This window comes from Lepus europaeus, chromosome 19 (assembly GCF_033115175.1).
Source record: "Lepus europaeus isolate LE1 chromosome 19, mLepTim1.pri, whole genome shotgun sequence".
Taxonomy (NCBI): domain Eukaryota; kingdom Metazoa; phylum Chordata; class Mammalia; order Lagomorpha; family Leporidae; genus Lepus; species Lepus europaeus.
In genome coordinates, this window is record NC_084845.1 from 7,376,784 (window position 1) to 7,395,886 (window position 19,103).

The 19,103-nt window shown below is 42.5% G+C and overlaps 2 protein-coding genes across 2 annotated transcripts; both read left to right on the forward strand.

The window, feature by feature from the left end:
• LOC133747591 (vomeronasal type-1 receptor 4-like) lies at positions 1 to 869 on the forward strand. Its single transcript, XM_062175921.1, is given in 2 exon segments — positions 1 to 829; positions 832 to 869. Coding segments are annotated over 2 exon segments (867 nt in total).
• A 591-nt stretch (positions 870 to 1,460) lies between these two features.
• On the forward strand, positions 1,461 to 15,380 carry LOC133747592 (vomeronasal type-1 receptor 4-like). The gene is made up of 2 exons (XM_062175923.1): positions 1,461 to 1,511; positions 14,478 to 15,380. Exons 1-2 carry the CDS (start codon positions 1,461 to 1,463, stop codon positions 15,378 to 15,380), a joined length of 954 nt encoding a protein of 317 aa, XP_062031907.1.
• Positions 15,381 to 19,103: the final 3,723 nt, after the last annotated feature.

Here is a 19,103-nt window from a genome sequence, read left to right on the forward strand (position 1 = left end):
ATGGCAAACTCACTGCTCTTCATGATATATACATATACCTTTCTAATTGAGCCTCATTTGAAGAAACCCATAGATTCAATTTTTATGCACCTGACAGTTGTCAATATTTCAACCATTATGATCCGGTCAATACCAGAACTCATGTCATCTTTTGGAATCAAAGATTTCTTGAACAATATTGGTTGTCAAACATTTCTGTACATATCCAGAGTGATTCGAGGTCTTTCCATATGTACTACCTTTCTCCTGAGTGTATTTCAGGCCATCACTGTCAGTCCCAGTCATTCTAAATGGGTGGGGCTGAAATCTAAATTCTCCAAGTGCATTTTCCCCTCTTTACTCTTTTTTTGGGTCATCAAAATGCTGATCTACACTCTCGTCATTAGAACTGTAAAAGCCAGATTGAATTTCACGGTGGTTGGTCAGGGATATGTTAATGCATATTGTCAATCCAGGAAGCCTGTAGCCCATGAATCAAGGTCATTTATAAGTATGATAGTGATTCATGATGTAGTGTTCCTGGCACTGATGATCTGGTCCAGCCTCTACATGGTGTGGATCCTCTACAGACACCGCAGGAGGGCCCAGCGCATTCACAACTTCAGCCTCTCTTCCAAGACATCTCCAGAAAACAAAGCCACTTGCACAATCCTTTGGATGGTATTTTGCTTTGTGTTCTTTTATTTGTCAAACAACTGTTTGACGCTTTATGGATTTTATGCATCTGAGAAAAATACAAGATTAGAGAGTATTGGTGGAATTTTAGCATTAAGCTACCTGACATTTTGCCCTTTTTTTCTGATGAAACATAACAAAATTATTCTCAAATTGACTTCCTTTCAACTATGAGAATGACCTGTTGTCCATGAACTTTCAGTGGCTGATCTGACATCATCTTCAACAGAGGAGTCTCCATCAAGATTTATATGAGGAAAAGAAGCCACAGGGCCATGGGACACTGGAAATGGGGCTGGTTTGAGTTGAACTATGGAGTCCATTTAAAAACATCCAGGTTTTGTAATGTTAACATGAATCAAAATGTATTAATCTTCACATAGATTATACAGTGAGGTAACATTTTGGGTTAAATGAATTTGTTGAATATTATTAAGCTAATTTTATCTGCTTGCTTGTCCTTTTCAATGGAGCTACTAGAAAATACTGAGTCACATTTGGGCTTGCCTTGTATTTCTGTTAAACTGTGCTGACTTCCCTTATCCATTAAAGAAGTACCACCTACCTTGCATATTTTGGAGACTCACCTTGATTAGATGTGCCCCAGTGACCTAAAGATAAAGCAAAGGGGGAAAAAAGAAATATGGCAGAATAGTGAGGACGCGCACTGATAGTATGGAGTTACTGTAGTTTCAGGGAAAGGCTCAGGAAAAAAATTGCAGAGGAAACTCTTCTGGATCGAGTGGATGTAACACGGAGGACCTACGGGGAGAGCAAGGAAGCCCATGGCTCAGGAGCCCAGCCAAAGAGTCTACGCATCTGCGCTGGAAGGGGAGGTGAGGCAAACCCTCAGTAACCTGAGACATTGGTGGGGAAATGGCAGAAAGAGCCTAGAGGGAATGAGGCTTGAAGCCCCACTGGGGAAAGTTCACCAGGTTAACTAGTGGAGAGAGAGAGAGAGAGAGAGAGAGAGAGAGAGAGAGAGAGAGAAAAGGGACCAGTATGGGCAGGAGTCTCTCTCTCTCTCTCTCTCTCTCTCTCTCTCTGCTCACCTCTGAAAGGCGAGCAAGACAAAGAGCAGGCACCATTTTGGACATACGTAAAAGCTGCATGACCTCAGGGCTGCACCTACCCTCAGCCAAGCAGAAAAACCTGACTCTGGGTGTGTGTGTGTGAAATAACAGGAGGTTAGGACCTAGTGAATGTGTGGAGCTAATGAACTGAGACTGTGAAAAAAGAGACGGTGGGTGAGAGAACTCATGGAGTTCACGTGAGTACTCACCAGAGATGCTACAATTCGGTAACCTTGTAACCTGGTGGGAGACTGCAGGAGAATTTGAGCCCACACTGAGGGCAGCACAGATTCTTTGTGTGGTCCTTGGGAAAGAGCAGACAAATGTTATACCCACAAGAGCCAGAGATCGGAAGCTGACTACCTTCAATTCCACTCAGCTGTGTGGAATTACTTCCCTTCTGAATAAAAAAAAGAGAGATTTACTACGCCTAACCTGGGTATGTCACCTTTGGAACACCCTTAACCCTGAAGAACTGAACAGAGCTCTCTGGCCACACCCATCTCAAGCCTCTAAGGCTCCATCAAAAGCAGACATTCCACTTAATACAGTCACAGTATAACAAGAAAAAAACACCACAGCGAGGGAAGAAGAATCCAAAGAATATCTCCACAATGCCAAGCAACAAACGCAGAAACTGAGGAAACAAGAACAAGGAAGACATTATGACACCCCCAAATGAACAAGACACCCCAAGACAAGATTATGAAGATGATGAGATGGAAGAAATGCAAGATATGGATTTCAAAAATATTATAAGAACATTTAGAAGTTTTCAAAAACAAATTCTGAAACTACAGAAATGCTTACTGGACAGGATAGAAAATCTCTCTTGTGAAAATGAAATCTTTTTTTTAAACTTTTATTTAATGAATATAAATTTCCAAAGTACAGCTTATGGATTACAATGTCTCCCCCCCCATAACTTCCCTCCCACCCACAACCCTCCCCTCTCCCGCTTCCTCTCCCCTTCCATTCACATCAAGATTCATGTGAAAATGAAATCTTAAGGAGGAATCAAAATGAAACGCAGAAACTAGTAGAACAGGAAAGTGTGATAGTGAAGAGAAATCAAAATGAAATGAAGAATTCAATAGATCAAATGACAAACACATTAGAGAGCCTTAAAAACAGAGTTAGTGAAGCAGAAGAGAGAATATCGGACTTAGAAGATAGAGCACAGGAAAGTATACAGTCAAAGCAAAGAAAAGAAGATGAAATTAGAAATCTAAAAAATATTGTCGGGAATCTACAGGATACTATTAAAAAACCCAACATTCGGGTTCTAGGAGTTCCTGAAGGCATGGAGAGAGAGAAAGGATTAGAAGGCCTTTTTAGTGAGATACTAGCAGAAAATTTCCCGGGTTTGGAGAAGGACAGAGACATCCTAGTATAGGAAGCTTATAGAACCCCTAATAAATATGACCAAAAGAGATCCTCACCATGACACATTGTAATTAAACTCACCACAGTGAAACATAAAGAAAAGATCCTAATATGTGCAAGAGAGAAACATCAGATTACTCAGAGGATCTCCAATTAGACTCACAGCAGACTTCTCATCAGAAACCCTACAGGCTAGGAGGGAATGGCAAGACATAGCCCAGTCATTGTTTTTGACTACTGTATAATATTCTATAGAGTACATGTCCCATAATTTCTTTATCCAGTCTACTGTTGATGGGCATTTGCGTTGGTTCCAGGTCTTAGCTATTGTGAATTGAGCAGACAGCTTTTTGTTTGCCAATTTAATTTCTTTTGGGTAAATTCCAAGGAGTGGGATGGCTGGGTTGAATGGTAGGGTTATATTCAGGTTTCTGAGAAATCTCCAGACTTAACCAGTTTGCATTCAAAAATGTTTGTTTAAAAATATTTATTTATTTGAAAGTCAGTTACAGAGAAATAGAGGCAGAGGCAGAGAGAGAGACTGATCTTCCATCTGCTGGTTTAATCCCCACAGGGCTGGATGGCTCCCACGTGGGTGCAGGGGCCCAAGGACATGGGCCATCTTCCTCTGCTTTCCCATGCACATCTGCAGGGAGCTGGATGAGAAATAGACTACCGGGGACTTGAACCAGTGCCCATATGGGATTCCAGCGTTGCAGGCAGCGGTCTTACCTGCGCTGCCCACAGAGCTACCCCTGACGAATTTTCCAGACGTTATTTTTTAAAGAGCACAGTACTCCGCAGTCTCTCTTGCTCCATGAATGTTCACTGTGGCCACACCCAGGCCCCAGCACCCAGATCCAGACCAGCACCGCTGCCCTCACCCCTCACCCCTCCCTGGCTGCGCCCGTGGTGTCGACTCTGGACCAACGACCCCACCACCCTGCCTGTCAGGTCTCCCGCTCACGCCCGTTGTTCCCAGGCGTCGCTACTGAGTGGCCCCTAAATTCGCAGAGGAAATCATGCAGTTGCTGTGCTCTGTCCCGTGTCTCCAGTGGCTGCTGAGAGAGCTGTGAGGACTCTCTTGGGAAATGGCACTTCCAGGTCGGCTGATGCTCTGCCCTAGGATGCAGAATGGTGACGTCCTGGACAGACGGACGTTGGCACTGCTGCCCCAAGGAGGCTTCGAGGAAGGCCTGTTTGTCTCCGGGTTTGCTTAGACCACCTCTGCGCTTGGTAAAATCCATGAACAATCACAGGTATTCCCAACACAGAGCTAATATAGGAAATCGCTTGCTGAGAGTAACCATCACTGGAATTTCCTGCATGCGTGCCCTGCACATCCACGGGTTCTCCCCAGGCTGCCATTTTGACAGAATCTGGGGGACTTCGAGGCTGAGAGAGCAGACACTGATTTTCTCAGGTTATGGGGCTGGCGTCTGGGATGAGGGTGCCAGCGCAGCCGGGCTGTGGGAGCGCTCTCCCCCTGGCTACTGGTGGCTGTCTTGTCGCTGTGCCCTCCTGGGGAGAGGGGGAGCTCCGGTCTCCTCCTCGTGAGGAACAGAACTCTGACGGGGCCAGAGCGCCCCCCTCCCATGGTGGCCGTCACTTTCCTTCCATTGAGACCTCATCTCCAAATACAGTCCCACGTGGCCCTGGGCCTTCAGTGTTTGCATTTCAGGTCAGTACTCAGTCTGTGACACACACACACACACATACACACACGTGTTGTATTGGCACTTAGAAACCTCCATACCTTTTGAATATGTAACATTTTATGGCAACGCTTTAGGGATTTTCGGGGCAAAGATTGTTTCCTTTTGTAGTGGTTTTTGCCTCATCTTCCTCAGGCAGGATGATGAGTGAACCAGGTCGCATGCAGTGCACATCTGCGGACTTCTTCCCCCGCCCCCCTGAAACCCATGAACATTGGTTCCCTGATTGTGTCTGGTGCCATTCGTCTGATCACCCCCAAAGTGGCAGAATCTGAATTCAGCTCAAGCAGGTTCAGAATGCATTGTGCTTCCAAAACAAATGGGAAAATCCTAGTAAAATGTCACCTACAGGATATTTCTTCCACAAACCTTGTTTGGACTTTTACAACTAGGGCCATGAGTACTGGCCTTATACAAGCTTCCTTTCTACCGATGTCATTGATGGCCTTCAATCAAAGCTCTTGATGTCCTTCGTGGTGGTTCACTGAATGCTTCCTGTGTTTCTGGTTTCTGGAAGGGTTTTTGCAGTATTCAGGTGATTCTGTATCTGTGTTTTAGAACTCGTACAAGAAGAAATCATTACTTTTGAGATATTTTAAACAATTGTGATGATCGCTTCTGTTTTTCTCTTAACTGTGTATTTTGTAAGTTTTAATTTTTCTTCCTTTTTTTGAGGATAGAATGACACCCAGATTGGCAACATACAAATACTACTACCTGCTGGTTCTCTCCCCCAAATGCCCACTGCAGCCAGGTCTTCTACACGAGTGGCAGAAACCCATGTAGTTGAGTCCTCAGCTGCTCCCTCGAAGTGTGTGCATCAGGATGAAGCCATAATTGGAAGCCCCAGAGCTGGGATTTGGACTTGGCTACAGGATGGATGTCTGCATCCTAGTTGACATCTTCACTTCCAGGCCAAACACCCACCCCTGGCAGTTTTGCATTAGGTACAAATTTTGCTTTTGGTATTTTGTATTTACCAAGTAGGAGCATTTCCCCACCCCTTCCATGGCAACTGGCTGTTGTCTACTACACACATTGTGAATCAAAATAAATCTGTGTGACTATATGAATGTGGGAATGTAAAAAGTGGGAAGACGTGGGCTGGTGTTTTCATACTGTAGCAGGTTAAGTAGTGGCCTGCAGCACCCACATCCTACGTGAGTGCCAGTTTGAGTCCTGGCTGCTCCACTTCAGATCCAGCTCCCTGCTAAAGAGACTGGGTAAAACAGCAGAATATAGCTTATGTTTTTGGGCCACTGCACCCACACGAGGGACCTAGTTGAAGCACCTGACTCCTCACTTCGGCCTGGCCCAGCCCTGGCCATTGTGGCCATTTGGAGAGTGAACCAGCAAATGGAACACCACTCTCTCTGTTTGCCTCTGCATCTCCCTTTCTCTAACTCTGAATTTCAAATAAATAAATGAAATCCTTAAAAAAAAAAGACCACCACAGTTGGATGAAGTATAAACACAGGCTGAAACTGACAATCATATCCCAAAGTGACCATTTCGTTCCTATACCTTCTTTAATTCTATATTAGCTGCCACATATCAGAGATTACCTTAGTAATTATACAAGTATTATCTTTGCATATGCAGATTCATAAAATTTGGATAAGTGGTATAAATCAATAGAATTATAAAAATAGTGGAAAAATCCCACACCATGGGAGGAATCTTATCAGCATTCTTACTTATTAACAGAAAGCCCAGAACAAAAGCAGCGGTATCAGTTTCAACAAGACATTTAACACCTTAACCTAACTGCATAGAAAAGCAATTCCCACAGTTACTCAAAATCCTCATGTTTCTTTTCCCAGCACACACGAGGCACCTGATATAAGCAACCATGCAGTAAACACAGAGTGTTCACAGCACTCAAGAGTTTAATTCATTTAGACACATGTTTTCTGAGTACAAAAATAATGAGTTATGGACTAGAAATAAATGTTTTAAAAAACATTTATTTGAAAGGCAGAGTTACACAGAGAGTGAGGTACAAAGAGAGTTCTTCCATCTTCTGGTTCATTCCCCTAATGGCCACAACAGCCAGGGCTGTGGTTGGCTAAAGCCAGGAGCCTGGAGATTCTTCCAAGCCTCCCACATGGGCAGGAGCTCAAGCCCTTGGGCCATCATCCCCTGCTTTCCCAGGCACATCAGCAGGGAGGTGGATGGAGAGTGGGACAGTGGGAACTGGAACCAGTGTCCATTGGGATGCTAGCACCACATGTATCAAAGTTACCTTCCAACACCAGCCCTACAATAAATAATTGAATAAGAAAAGTTACTCAAAGCTCACATCCCAACACATTCAATCTTAAAAATAGTATATCTAGATAATCGTTTAGAAAAAATAAATCCTTCCTATACAATCCATTATGTAAATAAGTGTTGTTAGGTTTGAATATCTCAGAGTGCTGGCCTTTCATAACTCCCAGAAAAGAGATGGAAAAAAGAGACAGAGACCTACCTCAATGGAGACAGGTTGTTTTTAGTGTAGCAAAGAAGTGGGACAGCTTGTTCTCACAGAGACTGAGCAAGGGCGTATGCGCAGCTGCGTTTTTATCTGGCTGAAGAGGGAACTTGCTGTGGGCGGGCAGGGAGGCTTTTCAGAAGCCACTGGGAACTTTCCTCTTAGCTGTTTCACAGGCTGCTCCATGCAGGTTATCTGCCAGCTGTTCTGGAAGGAGTCTGGGGGAGGTCGAGTGTGGTCTCTGCACTGGGGGCTCTGGTGGGAGGGAGGGTGACATTTTGTCAACCCTATTGTCCTTTGAGTGTGAATCTTGAAATAGACCCCTATAAGAAAACAAGGATACTAGAACAAGTTCAGGAAGGGCCAGTATTCTGACAGCAGTTTACCCTCCCTCTTGTAAGCCAGCATCCCCACAGAGTGTCAGCTGCCCCACATTCAAAGCAGCTTCCTTGTGGGGGCCTGAGGAAGCAGCAGAGGATGACCCAAGCACTTGGGCCCCAGCAGTTCCACAAAGATGGAATTCCTGGCTCCTGGCTTCAGTCTGGCTGATCCTCAAATGTAAGGATAGCTCTTTAGCATAGGGAGGCATGTGTCCAGGCTCTGCTGTAGTAAACATCTTGTTGCTGAGTGACCTTCTGTTCCCTGGAACCTGGCCAGTTCCTGGGAGGAGAACAAGGCAGAGCATGACATGTCCCTGGGCAGAAGTCTGAGGAACATTTAAAAAAAATTTCCTTCAGCCCTTAAGGCAATTGGATCTGGCTGAAGAGCCCATGAGAGTATTTTAGGCATGGAAAGCCAAGACACGCTGGTGGAAAAAAAAATGAAGAAGAAGAAGTTGAAGACCTAAATGAAGGATCGCAGCGAGTGTGATCCCAGTGGAAAGAATGGGGCCATCAAAAAAGGAGGTGCCTTTCTCTGAAGGGAGGAGAGAACTTCCACTTTGACTATGGCCTTGTTGGAATAGGATCGAAGACGGCGAACCCTAAAGGCTTCCATAGCCTCGGCAACTCATGGCTAGAGCCTAGGGAGATTACTGACGCCATAAACAAGAGTGTTAAATTGTTAAAACAACATCAGGAGTCACTGTGTACTTACGTCCCATGTGGGAATCTGTCCTTAATGTGTTGTCGAAGGTGAAGTAATGATATAGCTAGTATTCTTACACTTTGTGGTTATGTGTGGGTGCAAACTGATGAAATCTTTACTTAGTATATACTGAAGTGATCTTCTGTATATAAAGATAATTGAAAATGAAAAAAAAAACCTTGGTTTTTAAATTGGAAATTACATAGAAAAATAATCTTTTTTTTTAAAAAAAAAATCATGCAGGATCTCGGTCATTGATGTGATGTACACTGTTATTTAATGCTATAACTAGTACTCCAACAGTATTTTTTTCACTTTGTGTTGCTATGGGAGGGCAAACTGTTGAAATCTATATATATACTAAACTGATTTTCTATATATAAAGAGAATTGAAAATGAATCTTGATGGGAATGGAAGGGGAGAGCGAGTGGGAAAGGGGAGGGTTGCGGGTGGGGCGGAAGTTGTGGGGGGGGGAGCCTTTGTAATCCATAAGCTGTACTTTGGAAATTTATATTCACTAAATAAAAAAAAAAAAAGAAAGTAAAAAAAATTTTTTTCTTTGACAGGTAGAGTTATAGACAGTGAGAAAGAGGGACAGAGAGAAAGGTCTTCCTTCCATTGGTTTACCCCCCAAATGGCTGCTATGGCTGGCACTGCACCTATCCAAAGCCAGGAGCCAGGTGCTTCTTCTGGTCTCCCATGAAGGTACAGGGGCCCAAGCACTTGGGCCATTCTCTACTGCCTTCCCGGGCCACAGAAAAAACTGGACTGGAAGAGGAGCCACCAGGACTAGAACCTGCCATCCATATGGGATGCCAGCACTGCAAGTGGAGGATTAACCAAGTGAGCAATGGTGCTGGCTCCATGAGGAACATCTTGAAACGTGCCTGCCAACTTGACCCTCTGGCCAAGGTCCAGGACGGGATGCACTGCTTGCTGTGAATCTTGGCAATGAGCCACCTTTGTTCTTGGGGTTTTAAAAGGGAGCCAGAGCAAGCCTTTGCTGCTGCTGTTTCATCCCGGGAGAGCACGCAGTCAAGCTGAATGTTGAACATGCCCGTGATGATTACTGATGATGTTTGATTCTCAGTATTGGTCCTCCTCCGGTGCTGTGTGAAGATTGCCTAGTGCTAAATTCCCAGGTTGAGTCCCCTACTCTTAGGGACCCCCCCATCATTTCTTTATCTCTCTTTCTGCTTCTTAAAATTCGCTACTTAAATAAACTGATTGCTTCTTTATACAAGGCTTGCAATGTATTTCTTGTGAATTGACCTAAAAGTAAACAAGTCTGTATACAGCAGACGGCCAAAAAATAACTTTCCGTTACATCAACTCATTTTGGCAGCTTGGGGAAGGAACCAGCAGATGAAAGATTTCTCTCTCTTTTCTGCCTTTCAAATAAATAAATAAATAAGTGTTTAAAAAAGAATAACAGTAACTTTCCATAAAGACATTAATAGGGTTGATAAAGACAAAAACAGAAATGCATAGAAAATAATCACAACTTGGAAAGGGAAAATAAAGTCAGACATCAGGTCTTGACTAAGAAAATTAAGAAATCACTGGTGAGACATGATTGCCACTAGCTACGTGGAGATGCACTTCTGATGACGTGTGTCATCCTGAAGTTCACTTTCTGATGCTGCCCAGCTTGGGAAAACGCCGCCCCAGACACTGACATTCCACTGTGGCATGATTCATTTTGCATCTGGGAGGGAGATTTGGGACTCTCCAAGGGGTGTCAAAGTGACAAAGATAAACAAAGTGGTGGAGGCAGCAGGTGATAAGATGGCCAGTGTCCACCGGGAGGAGACGTCCTGCCGGCCCAGGCATGATCCACACTCGGTGCTGGACAGCCCCAGCCTGTGCAGACGCCCCCAGTGAGGACGCTGCACCCCCAGCCTGGGGTGGGAGAGTGGCAAGGCCTCTCCTACCTGCTCACACCAGGTCCCTTTTAATGTGTTCATATTCATCCTTCCAGCGTTTTTCTGTGAAGCTTACCTGTATGTTCTTATTTTTGTTGACACCGTTTCTTGTCTTCCCTCCATTTGTTCTCACTTCTTCATTCTTTTCTTTCTCCGTTTCTGAACCTCCCCAGATCCCTCATTGCCCCCCGTCCACTGAGTTCTTTGCTTCTGCCCTATGCTCTGCTCTGTGCTTCAGTACCTACCTGGATGTTTATGACACTGGAATGAATGTGCCTCTAATTGCAGTTTATAATTTTTATTTTAATGTTGTATTCTTTTTTTATAGTATCACTCCATTTTAAGTTATTACTTCTTGTTTCACCTTTTTATTTAAAAGGCTTCAGTCACACTTAGATCAATTGATATCGTTTCCAGTTAGAGGTTTTTTATCTTATACTATATTAACTATTATGTTTTCATATATGTGTTATGTAAGCAGGTTCAGCCTTTAGTTTTTTAGAAATGCAAATGTTCTTATACAGACTTTGCTCTCAGTAATCTTGAAACTTCCTCAAATCATTTAAATAATTTAGTCAGTGTCTCTATGAATATCTTTCTTAAAACAATTACTCAATGGTAAAAGACTGTTAATTTCTTTGTAATGATATTAATATTATTCTCTTTTTAAAATAGACCCTTGCAAACGTGTGATGAATAAAAGTGGACAGAAGATATTTTTACTCATATCCAATCTCAAATCAAGGATTTTCAACACATAATCATTATGTATTAGCACTGACATTGTAGATCTTTTATCATATAATGTTAAGCCTTTCTTTTTGCTCTGTTATATAAACTTTAACCAATTTTCTCCTCTATTACAGCTGTGGTTGATCTTACACATATCTTCATAATGTTAACCTTCCTCTTCCCTTTTTTCTTTATTCTACTCCATGGTATAATGTAGGGGAAAGCATTCAGAAATCATACTTTATTTACAGAAATTAAAATATCCTATTGAGGTAGTATAGAAAGATGTCTAATCAGCTAAAGTCAGATGACAATCACTTCACCAAGGGCTTAAGGGAATTGTCACATACTGAGAAAATTCAAGTTTCAACTTCTGTGTAATGTAGATAATAACAAAACATCTGGAGTTGAAGTGGTTTTGGAGTTGAAGATGTGCAAACTACCGGGAACCTTCAGAGGTCTTAGTGGTTTCTGAGCCTCCGTGTGTTCAGTAAAAATGATTCCCACCTTACCCTTCTAATTGGGTAATTCTTTTGGTCTGTTGATAGACTCATTTTGGAGAGCACTGATTCACTTTATAATGAATTTGTGTAGGTTATTCTCCATTTGACTGATGGAGTAGGTAGTCCCATCTCTACACACTTAAGACTTGATTTACTAGCTGTTGCTATCAGTGTTGTGCTCACTACATTATGTGACTAAGAGAATGCTCTTTTTTTCTGTCCATAGGAAGAGTTTTTAGACATTGTTTATTCCTCACCATTGAGGCAATCATTGGGATTCTTGGTGGAATGATATTTTTTCCTGCAACTCAGTTTCTTCATGGGGAACTTTGCACATTGGTGGCTTTCTGTAATTCTAATGTATTTTTGGTGAGTCATGTTTTCTGGGGATTTGCCCATATGTCTCAACCTTCCAAATTTATTGGAATAGTCACAATATCATCTTTTAAAAATATTTTTAACTTCTCAGTTTTAATTTTTAACATTTTAAATCAGATATCATTGGTGTCTTTCCTTTAGGAAGTGCTACCATCTCTCTAGAGGTTTGGTAATTTTGCTATTCCTCAGAATAATTGCACTTTGACATTATGTTTCCATAATGCATTTCACAATACTCAAAGGTTTTTTCACTTTGTTCTTACTAAGAATTTTTTTTGGAACTTAGTGAAAAATCAATGATAATATAAAATGTCCTTTCCATTTTAAAATTCATTATAATTCTGTTAAGAATAATTGCTCTGTTCAGTTAAACTCTTGTACTTTGTTCTCATTTAGTTCAGTGTTTGCCATATGGCTGCATTGGTTACATGGTGCACGTTCTATTGAAAATGGAGGTTGGGCATTTGATAGAGATGCATGTGTTGGTCAAGGCATTAGGTGCAGAGGATGAACTGAGCTGCTCTGCTTCTTCATTGTCTCACTGACCTTAGGTTTGGTGGTTCTGAAGTTGCGGAAGCCTTTGCTTACGTGTCTTACTACAAAGATGGATTCCCTCCGTGTTCTGATCCTTTCCTGTGTTTGCGCATTTAGTGTTGATTCTCACCGACTGACAGCCATGTGCATTCTTATATCCAGCTAATTTGTTCCATAAATGTTAGTTTTCCTGTGTTATTTGGCATCACCTGCTTTCTGTTGCTTAGCTTGTATTTTGTCGTCTTCCTTTATTTTGGATTTTGTCTTTCTTCTTTATAGGGCATGTTTATTTTACAAATGTTGTAATGGTCTTGAAATTTCATGCACCCGATATTTAATGGACACACCTTAAGTCTACAGGTCAACATTGGCCCTATGTATCATGCCTCATTCCATCCTTTTGGACTATTTGTGTGATTGTATTTATATGGATGCATTGGACGGCACATACTTGGGATGTGGTATTTTTGACTCTTGCATTCTCTCCCTTACTCTGTGATTTATTCTACTTTCAGCTCTGTGGTGGTATAATTGGTAGATGAAAGCCTATTTGATAGCTAAAACATTGGGATGATTTGGCATACATTTGACAGGAGTACTACAACTAGGTTAATTAGCATACCATTCACCTTCCATAGAATCCTTATGTGTTGTTGAGAGCATTGTAAGAGCTATATTGTTAGCGAATATCAATAATATAGTACATTATTATCAAGTATATTCAACTCATATTGCAGCAGCTATCCAGAAAGTATTCATCTTCTAACCCAAGTTTGTACCCTTTCACTAACATCGCTCTCCTCTACCTCATCACTCCTGAGAATCACCTTTCCTCTGTTTCTCAAACTTTGACATTTTAGAGTCCATATAGAAGTGAGATCATAAATAGAAATCTATGTAGAGAAGAATGATAATGTGTGTACAACAAAGACAATTGAGAAAGTAAGTGTCCAATAGAATGATATAGATAATAACTCCAAATACCAGCAAATAGATGAGATATTAAACTTGTTAATTTAGAAGTGAACCTTAGTGACTGTTGCGCCATTCCTATTGTTCCTATTCTCACTATATTTGTGAACTGACTCACTCTGTTTCCCTAAAAATGTTCAAAAATGGGCCAAAATGTGGGTTTTAGATGTGCTGCCTGAAGCAAGACTCAGTGATAATTTAAGAGACTGGGTTCATCAACTGTGCTGTGAGTGCTTCTTGGGGCCCAGAAATCCTGTGGTGTGGACTGTCTTGTGCATTGTGGAAAATTTAGTGCATGATTGGCAATTTAACAGCAATCTTGTCCTTTTACCCACTGGTTGCTAGGAACTTTGCATTAAGTGTGAGACCAGATATGTCTCCAAACACTGCTGGTTGGATGAGGGGAGGAAAAAAAGCCCCACTTGAAAACTCTATGCTATTTCCTTCTGTATTTTAAAAATTAATTTATTATATATTTAGAGTGACTTAATACATGAGTGGTTAAATGTTTTCTGTGACTACAATCTAAATTGTAAAAAAGAAATTCAGATATTCATAGTACTGTGCATGTATCAGATGTAGTGTTGATTAGAAAGGTTAGGATATTCACATATCACTAGAGGGAGGAAGCAATCTAATACTCTGAAGAAAAAAATCACTTTTAATGTAATTTGTCCTTCACAGAGGCCAGTATGCCCTCTTGGGCTGTACACTACAATGTAGTTGTGAGCATCTGGGTTCGGCCTTTGTGTCACCTACTTCTGTAGTCTGAGTTTCAAACACTTCCCACCGTTCAGTGCCTGGAAGTGTCACAGCCGAGTTGAAAATGGAAATTTGACCATTTGTCCTCCCTCCCTAACACTGAACTGTCAGACTTCACAATCATCAAAAGGCTCCATGTTAAAACATCATGTCAGAGTACCATCTATTTGTTTTTTACTGGATGCCAACCTTACCTAACTGAAACGTCACTGACATGTTTCCAGGTGACGTAATTTTGAGCTTTTTTCTCATTGCTCAGGTTTTTATTGGTGTCACAGCAAACTCACTGCTGTTTTTCATATATACTTATACCTTCCTCATCCAGCCTCATCTGAAGAAGCCCATAGATTTGATTTTCATGCACCTGACAATGGTCAATATTTTAACTATGGTGTTCCAGTCAATACCAAACATCCTGTCATCCTTTGGAGTAAGAGGTTTCTTAGACAATGCTGGCTGTCAAACTGTTTTTTATGTCTACAGAGTCACCCGGAGTCTTTCCATCTGCACCACCTCTCTCTTGAGTGCATTTCAAGCCATCATTATCAGTCCCAATCATTCTAAATGGGCAAGACTGAAACCTAAGTTGTCTACCTGGATTTTCCCCTCTTTCCTTTTCTTCTGGGTTATCAACATGCTGATCTACATCCACATCATTGAAAGTGTAAGAGCCAAATGGAATTTCACTGTTGTTGGTCGTGGATTTGTTCATGCGTACTGTCAAACCAGGCAGTCTGGTGATGGCCAGTCATGGTCATTTATAAATGTCCTAGTGACTCGTGATGTCCTGTTTGTGGCACTGATGATCATGTCCAGCCTCTACATGGTAGGGCTCCTGTACAGACACCACAGAGGAGCCCGGCACATCCACAGCTCCAGCCTATCCAGACAGACATCTCCAGAAAACAAAGCCACCCACACTATTATTTGTCTGGTATTCTGCTTTGTGCTATTTTATTGTTGCAACAACTTTGTGACCCTTTATGCATTTTATAGACCTGAGAAAGACTCAAGATTGGTGGGCATTGCTGGAATTTTATCATCATGCTACCCGACTTTCTGCCCATTTTTGCTGATGAAAAATAACAAAAATATTTCCAAATTGACTTCTTCCCTTTCAATGATGAGAATGCCTTTTTCTTCTAGAGGTTTACTTGGCTGATCTGACATCATTTACCACAGAGGAGTCTCCATAAGATTTTTTTGAGGAAAGGAAGGCAGGTGACCATGGAGCACCTGTAATGGAACTAGTCTCAATGAAGTATTTGGTCCCTTTAAAAAACACATTTCAAAATGTTAAATTGAATCAAAATATATATTAATTTTCCCAATGAGTAAATGTTTAAACTATTCTTTGTCTAATTAATGTGTTATCTATCATTAAAGCTAATTTCCTCTGCTTTTTAATGTAGCTACTACAAAATGCAAAATTGTATTTGGTGCTTGCTTCATATTTCTGTTCAGCTGTGCTCCTTGTAAGAACTTCCTTACTCACTTAAGAAATCTAAACACCCAGGTCTCTTTTTTTTTCAGGGAGTTGGCTAGAGGTTCTGTGTGCATCAAGTGACCTAGAGAGATAAAACACAGGAATTCCTAAATAATGTGAAGCAGGAAAAATAGATGTCCCTGTGTAAAGAGCTCAGAAAACAGAGGTGATGAAGATGGGAAATCTAGGAGGTTCACTGTTTAACAGACAATGAAATGCAGGGGTGTCTCCCAGCATGTTCATAAGTCCTTCCATAAAGATCCCCTCCCCTTCTATGCTCATATCTGTTATTAGGATCCAGTCCCTTGTGCTGTCCAGGAGTCGTGTGCTGCAGTTAACCACCCACCAGCAATGGCCTGAGGCTTTCCCAGTGGCTGGGGTGTACAGACTTTCAGTGCATTTACTTCACAAAATCTTTTTAACCAACATACTTTTTCTCATTTTCATCTCCTCTTTCTTAAAGTCTGTCTCACTTGTTCAGTCTGTTCCTAACAGACATCACCAACGGGCTCTGCAGCTTGAATCCTAGCACATGTCATTGTCCCCAGGGCTGATGGATTTCACCTCACATCACCGTTAGATTCCGAGGGTTGGATCCCTGTCTCTCAGGGGCTCACAGTTCCATTCTCTTCGGTTTTCTGTGGTTCAAACATTATCTAACGCCAGAGAGAGGCTCTTCCTGTGAGGAAACTCAGTTTATTACAGGAGCTCATAACATCTGTGCTTTATCCTGCTGTGTCAGGGTGACATGTGGAAATACCCCTCAGAGACCTTCAACTAAGAACTGGTCCACCGCTTAGTGGTGCTCTGTCCTCCACCATTGCCTCTTTCCGCTCCGGAATTTCTCTGGTCCTGAGCAGGTGTGGCTGCCTCCTGGACGGCTCTCCACGTCCTCCTCTGCCCTCGTCATGGTTCCATTCCCTTGATCAGTGCAGTTTGAAATAGTCTTTTCCTTGAATGACCAAATCCAATTCTGGTTTTGTGACCGGCTGTCCTCTCCTTCAGAAGTAGTTTTGAGTGTTAAAGTTCAGCACATTCTCGCAATTTCTCCTGCTCCATGGATTTTCGCAGTTGACTCCCATGCACCAGCAACCAGATCAAGAAGCAGAACAGCGCCGCTGCCCCCAGCCCCTCATTCCCCCAGTCTCCACCATGGCCTGTCCTTGTCTGGTCTTGTGCTGTTGCCTGTTTATCACCTGAGGTGCTCTTGCACTGTCTGCGTCCTCTCGGAGGTGGTCCATGTAAGGGCGCCTCTGTTCTGGGTCTGTGTAGGCTGTAAGAGAGTTGAGGGGTCTCCTGCTCAGGCTCTTGGCCACACACAGAGGTGACATCACAATTCTGAGTTTGCTGGCTGGTGCTCAGGCCACGGAGCCGCTCAGGAGGCACCGCTCTGAGGTCGCGGGGAAGTGACGTCATAGACGGAGCCCAGGTGCAGAGGCTTCTGGGCCTGTGCTGAGGTGGCCCCGGAAGTCCTCTCTGTTATCTGGTTTGATGAGGCCATCTCTGCAGCTTCGTAGAAACAATAAACATCCTACACAGATATGTACACTAGAAAGCCAATATTCACAAGAAATCCCTTGGTGAGAGAAACTATCCCTAAGATTTCCTCCAGGCTCCTTGCTTTGGCCTGGCCCAGCTCTGACTGGGCCATTTGGGAAGGGAACCAGTTGATGAAAGCTGTGTCTCTCTGCCTCTTCCTCTCTGTAACTGTAACTTTCAAATAAATAAAATTTTTTAAAAGAAATGTAAGAAGGCTACAGTTCCACTGGAACTGAGCTGAAACTGACAATCATATTCCAGAGTGACCACTTCATTCCTACACATTTTTGTTGTATTTATATTAGCTGCCACATATCAGAGGTTGTCTTAATACCAATTTTGTATTTCTGTATGCAAATTAATAATATTTAGAAAGTGGTATAAATCAATAGAATGATTAAAAAGTGAAAAAATTGGAAACTACAGTTGTAATCTTAACAGTGTACTTTACTGATTACATAAACACAACCTGGAACAACAGCGGGGTGTCAAAAATATGAGTAAGACATTTAACACCCTTGACCTAACTGCATAGAACAGTAATTCCCACAGTTAAGCAAAATCCTCATGTTTCTTTCCCCAGCACAGTTGAGGCACTTGGAAAAAGCAACCGTGCAGTGAACACACAGTGAGTGTTCATAGGGTTCCAGAGTTTAATTCATTTAGACACGTGATCTGTGTGCAGTCATAAAGAGTTACAGACTAGAAGTAAATCATTATTTAAAAAGACTTATTTAGGGGTCTGGTGCTGTGGCGCAGCAGGTTAATGCCCTGGCCTGAAGCACCGACATCTCGTATGGGAGCCAGTTCGAGCACTGGCTGCTCCAATTTTGATCCAGCTCACTGCTATGGCCTAGGAAAGCAGTAAAAGATGGCAGAGTCCTTGGGCTCCTGCACCCGCGTGTGAGACCTGGAAGAAGCACCTGGCTCCTGGCTTCGGATTGGCCCAGCTCCGGCCATTGCAGCCAATTGGGGAGTGAACCATTCAATGGAAGACCTCTCTCTCTCTCTCTCTCTGTCTCTGATTCTCCTTTCTCTGTGTAACTTTCAAATATACAAATAAATCTTAAAATAAAATAAAAAAATAAAGACTTATTTATTTGAAATGCAGTAATACAGAGAGACAGACACACACAGAGAGAAAGAGAAAGCGAAAGCGAGAGAGAGAGAGAGAGAGAGAGAGAGGTCTTCCACCTGCTGGTTCTCTCCCCAAATGGACCCAATGGCTAGGATTTGCCTTTCTGAAGCCAGGAGGTAGGAGCTTTTTCCAGGTCTCTCAAGTGGGTGAGGGGCTCAAGCACTTGAGCCATTTTCTGCTGCTTTCCCAGTCACATCAGCTGGGAATTAGGCTGGAAGTGGATCATTTGGGACAAACAGGCACTCATAGAGGATGCTGGCACCACAGGCATCAACTTTATCTGCTACACAACATGCCAGCCCCCAAATAATACTGAATAAGAAACAGTACTCATAGCCCTTATGCATACACATTTAACCTTAAGAATAGTATTTCTAGATAACATAGAAAAGTGAACTAAAATTCCTTCCTATAAAGTCCATTATGTAAATAAGTGTGAGGATTGAATGAGCACCTTTAGAAAACAGTGATACTAGAATGAGTACAGCAGGGGCTGGTAATATGCAGCCGGTTAATCTCCCACTTGTAAGCCAGCCTGCCCGTGGAGTGTCAGCTGCCCCATGGTCAAAGCAGCTTCCTTATGGGTGCCTAAGAAAGCAGCACTTGGGCCCAAGCAGTTTCACAAGTGGGATTCCTGGCTCCTGGCTTCAGCCTGGAGCAGCCTCAGTCATTTTGACCATTTGGGGAAAGAACCAGCAGATAGAAGATATTCTGTCTGTCTC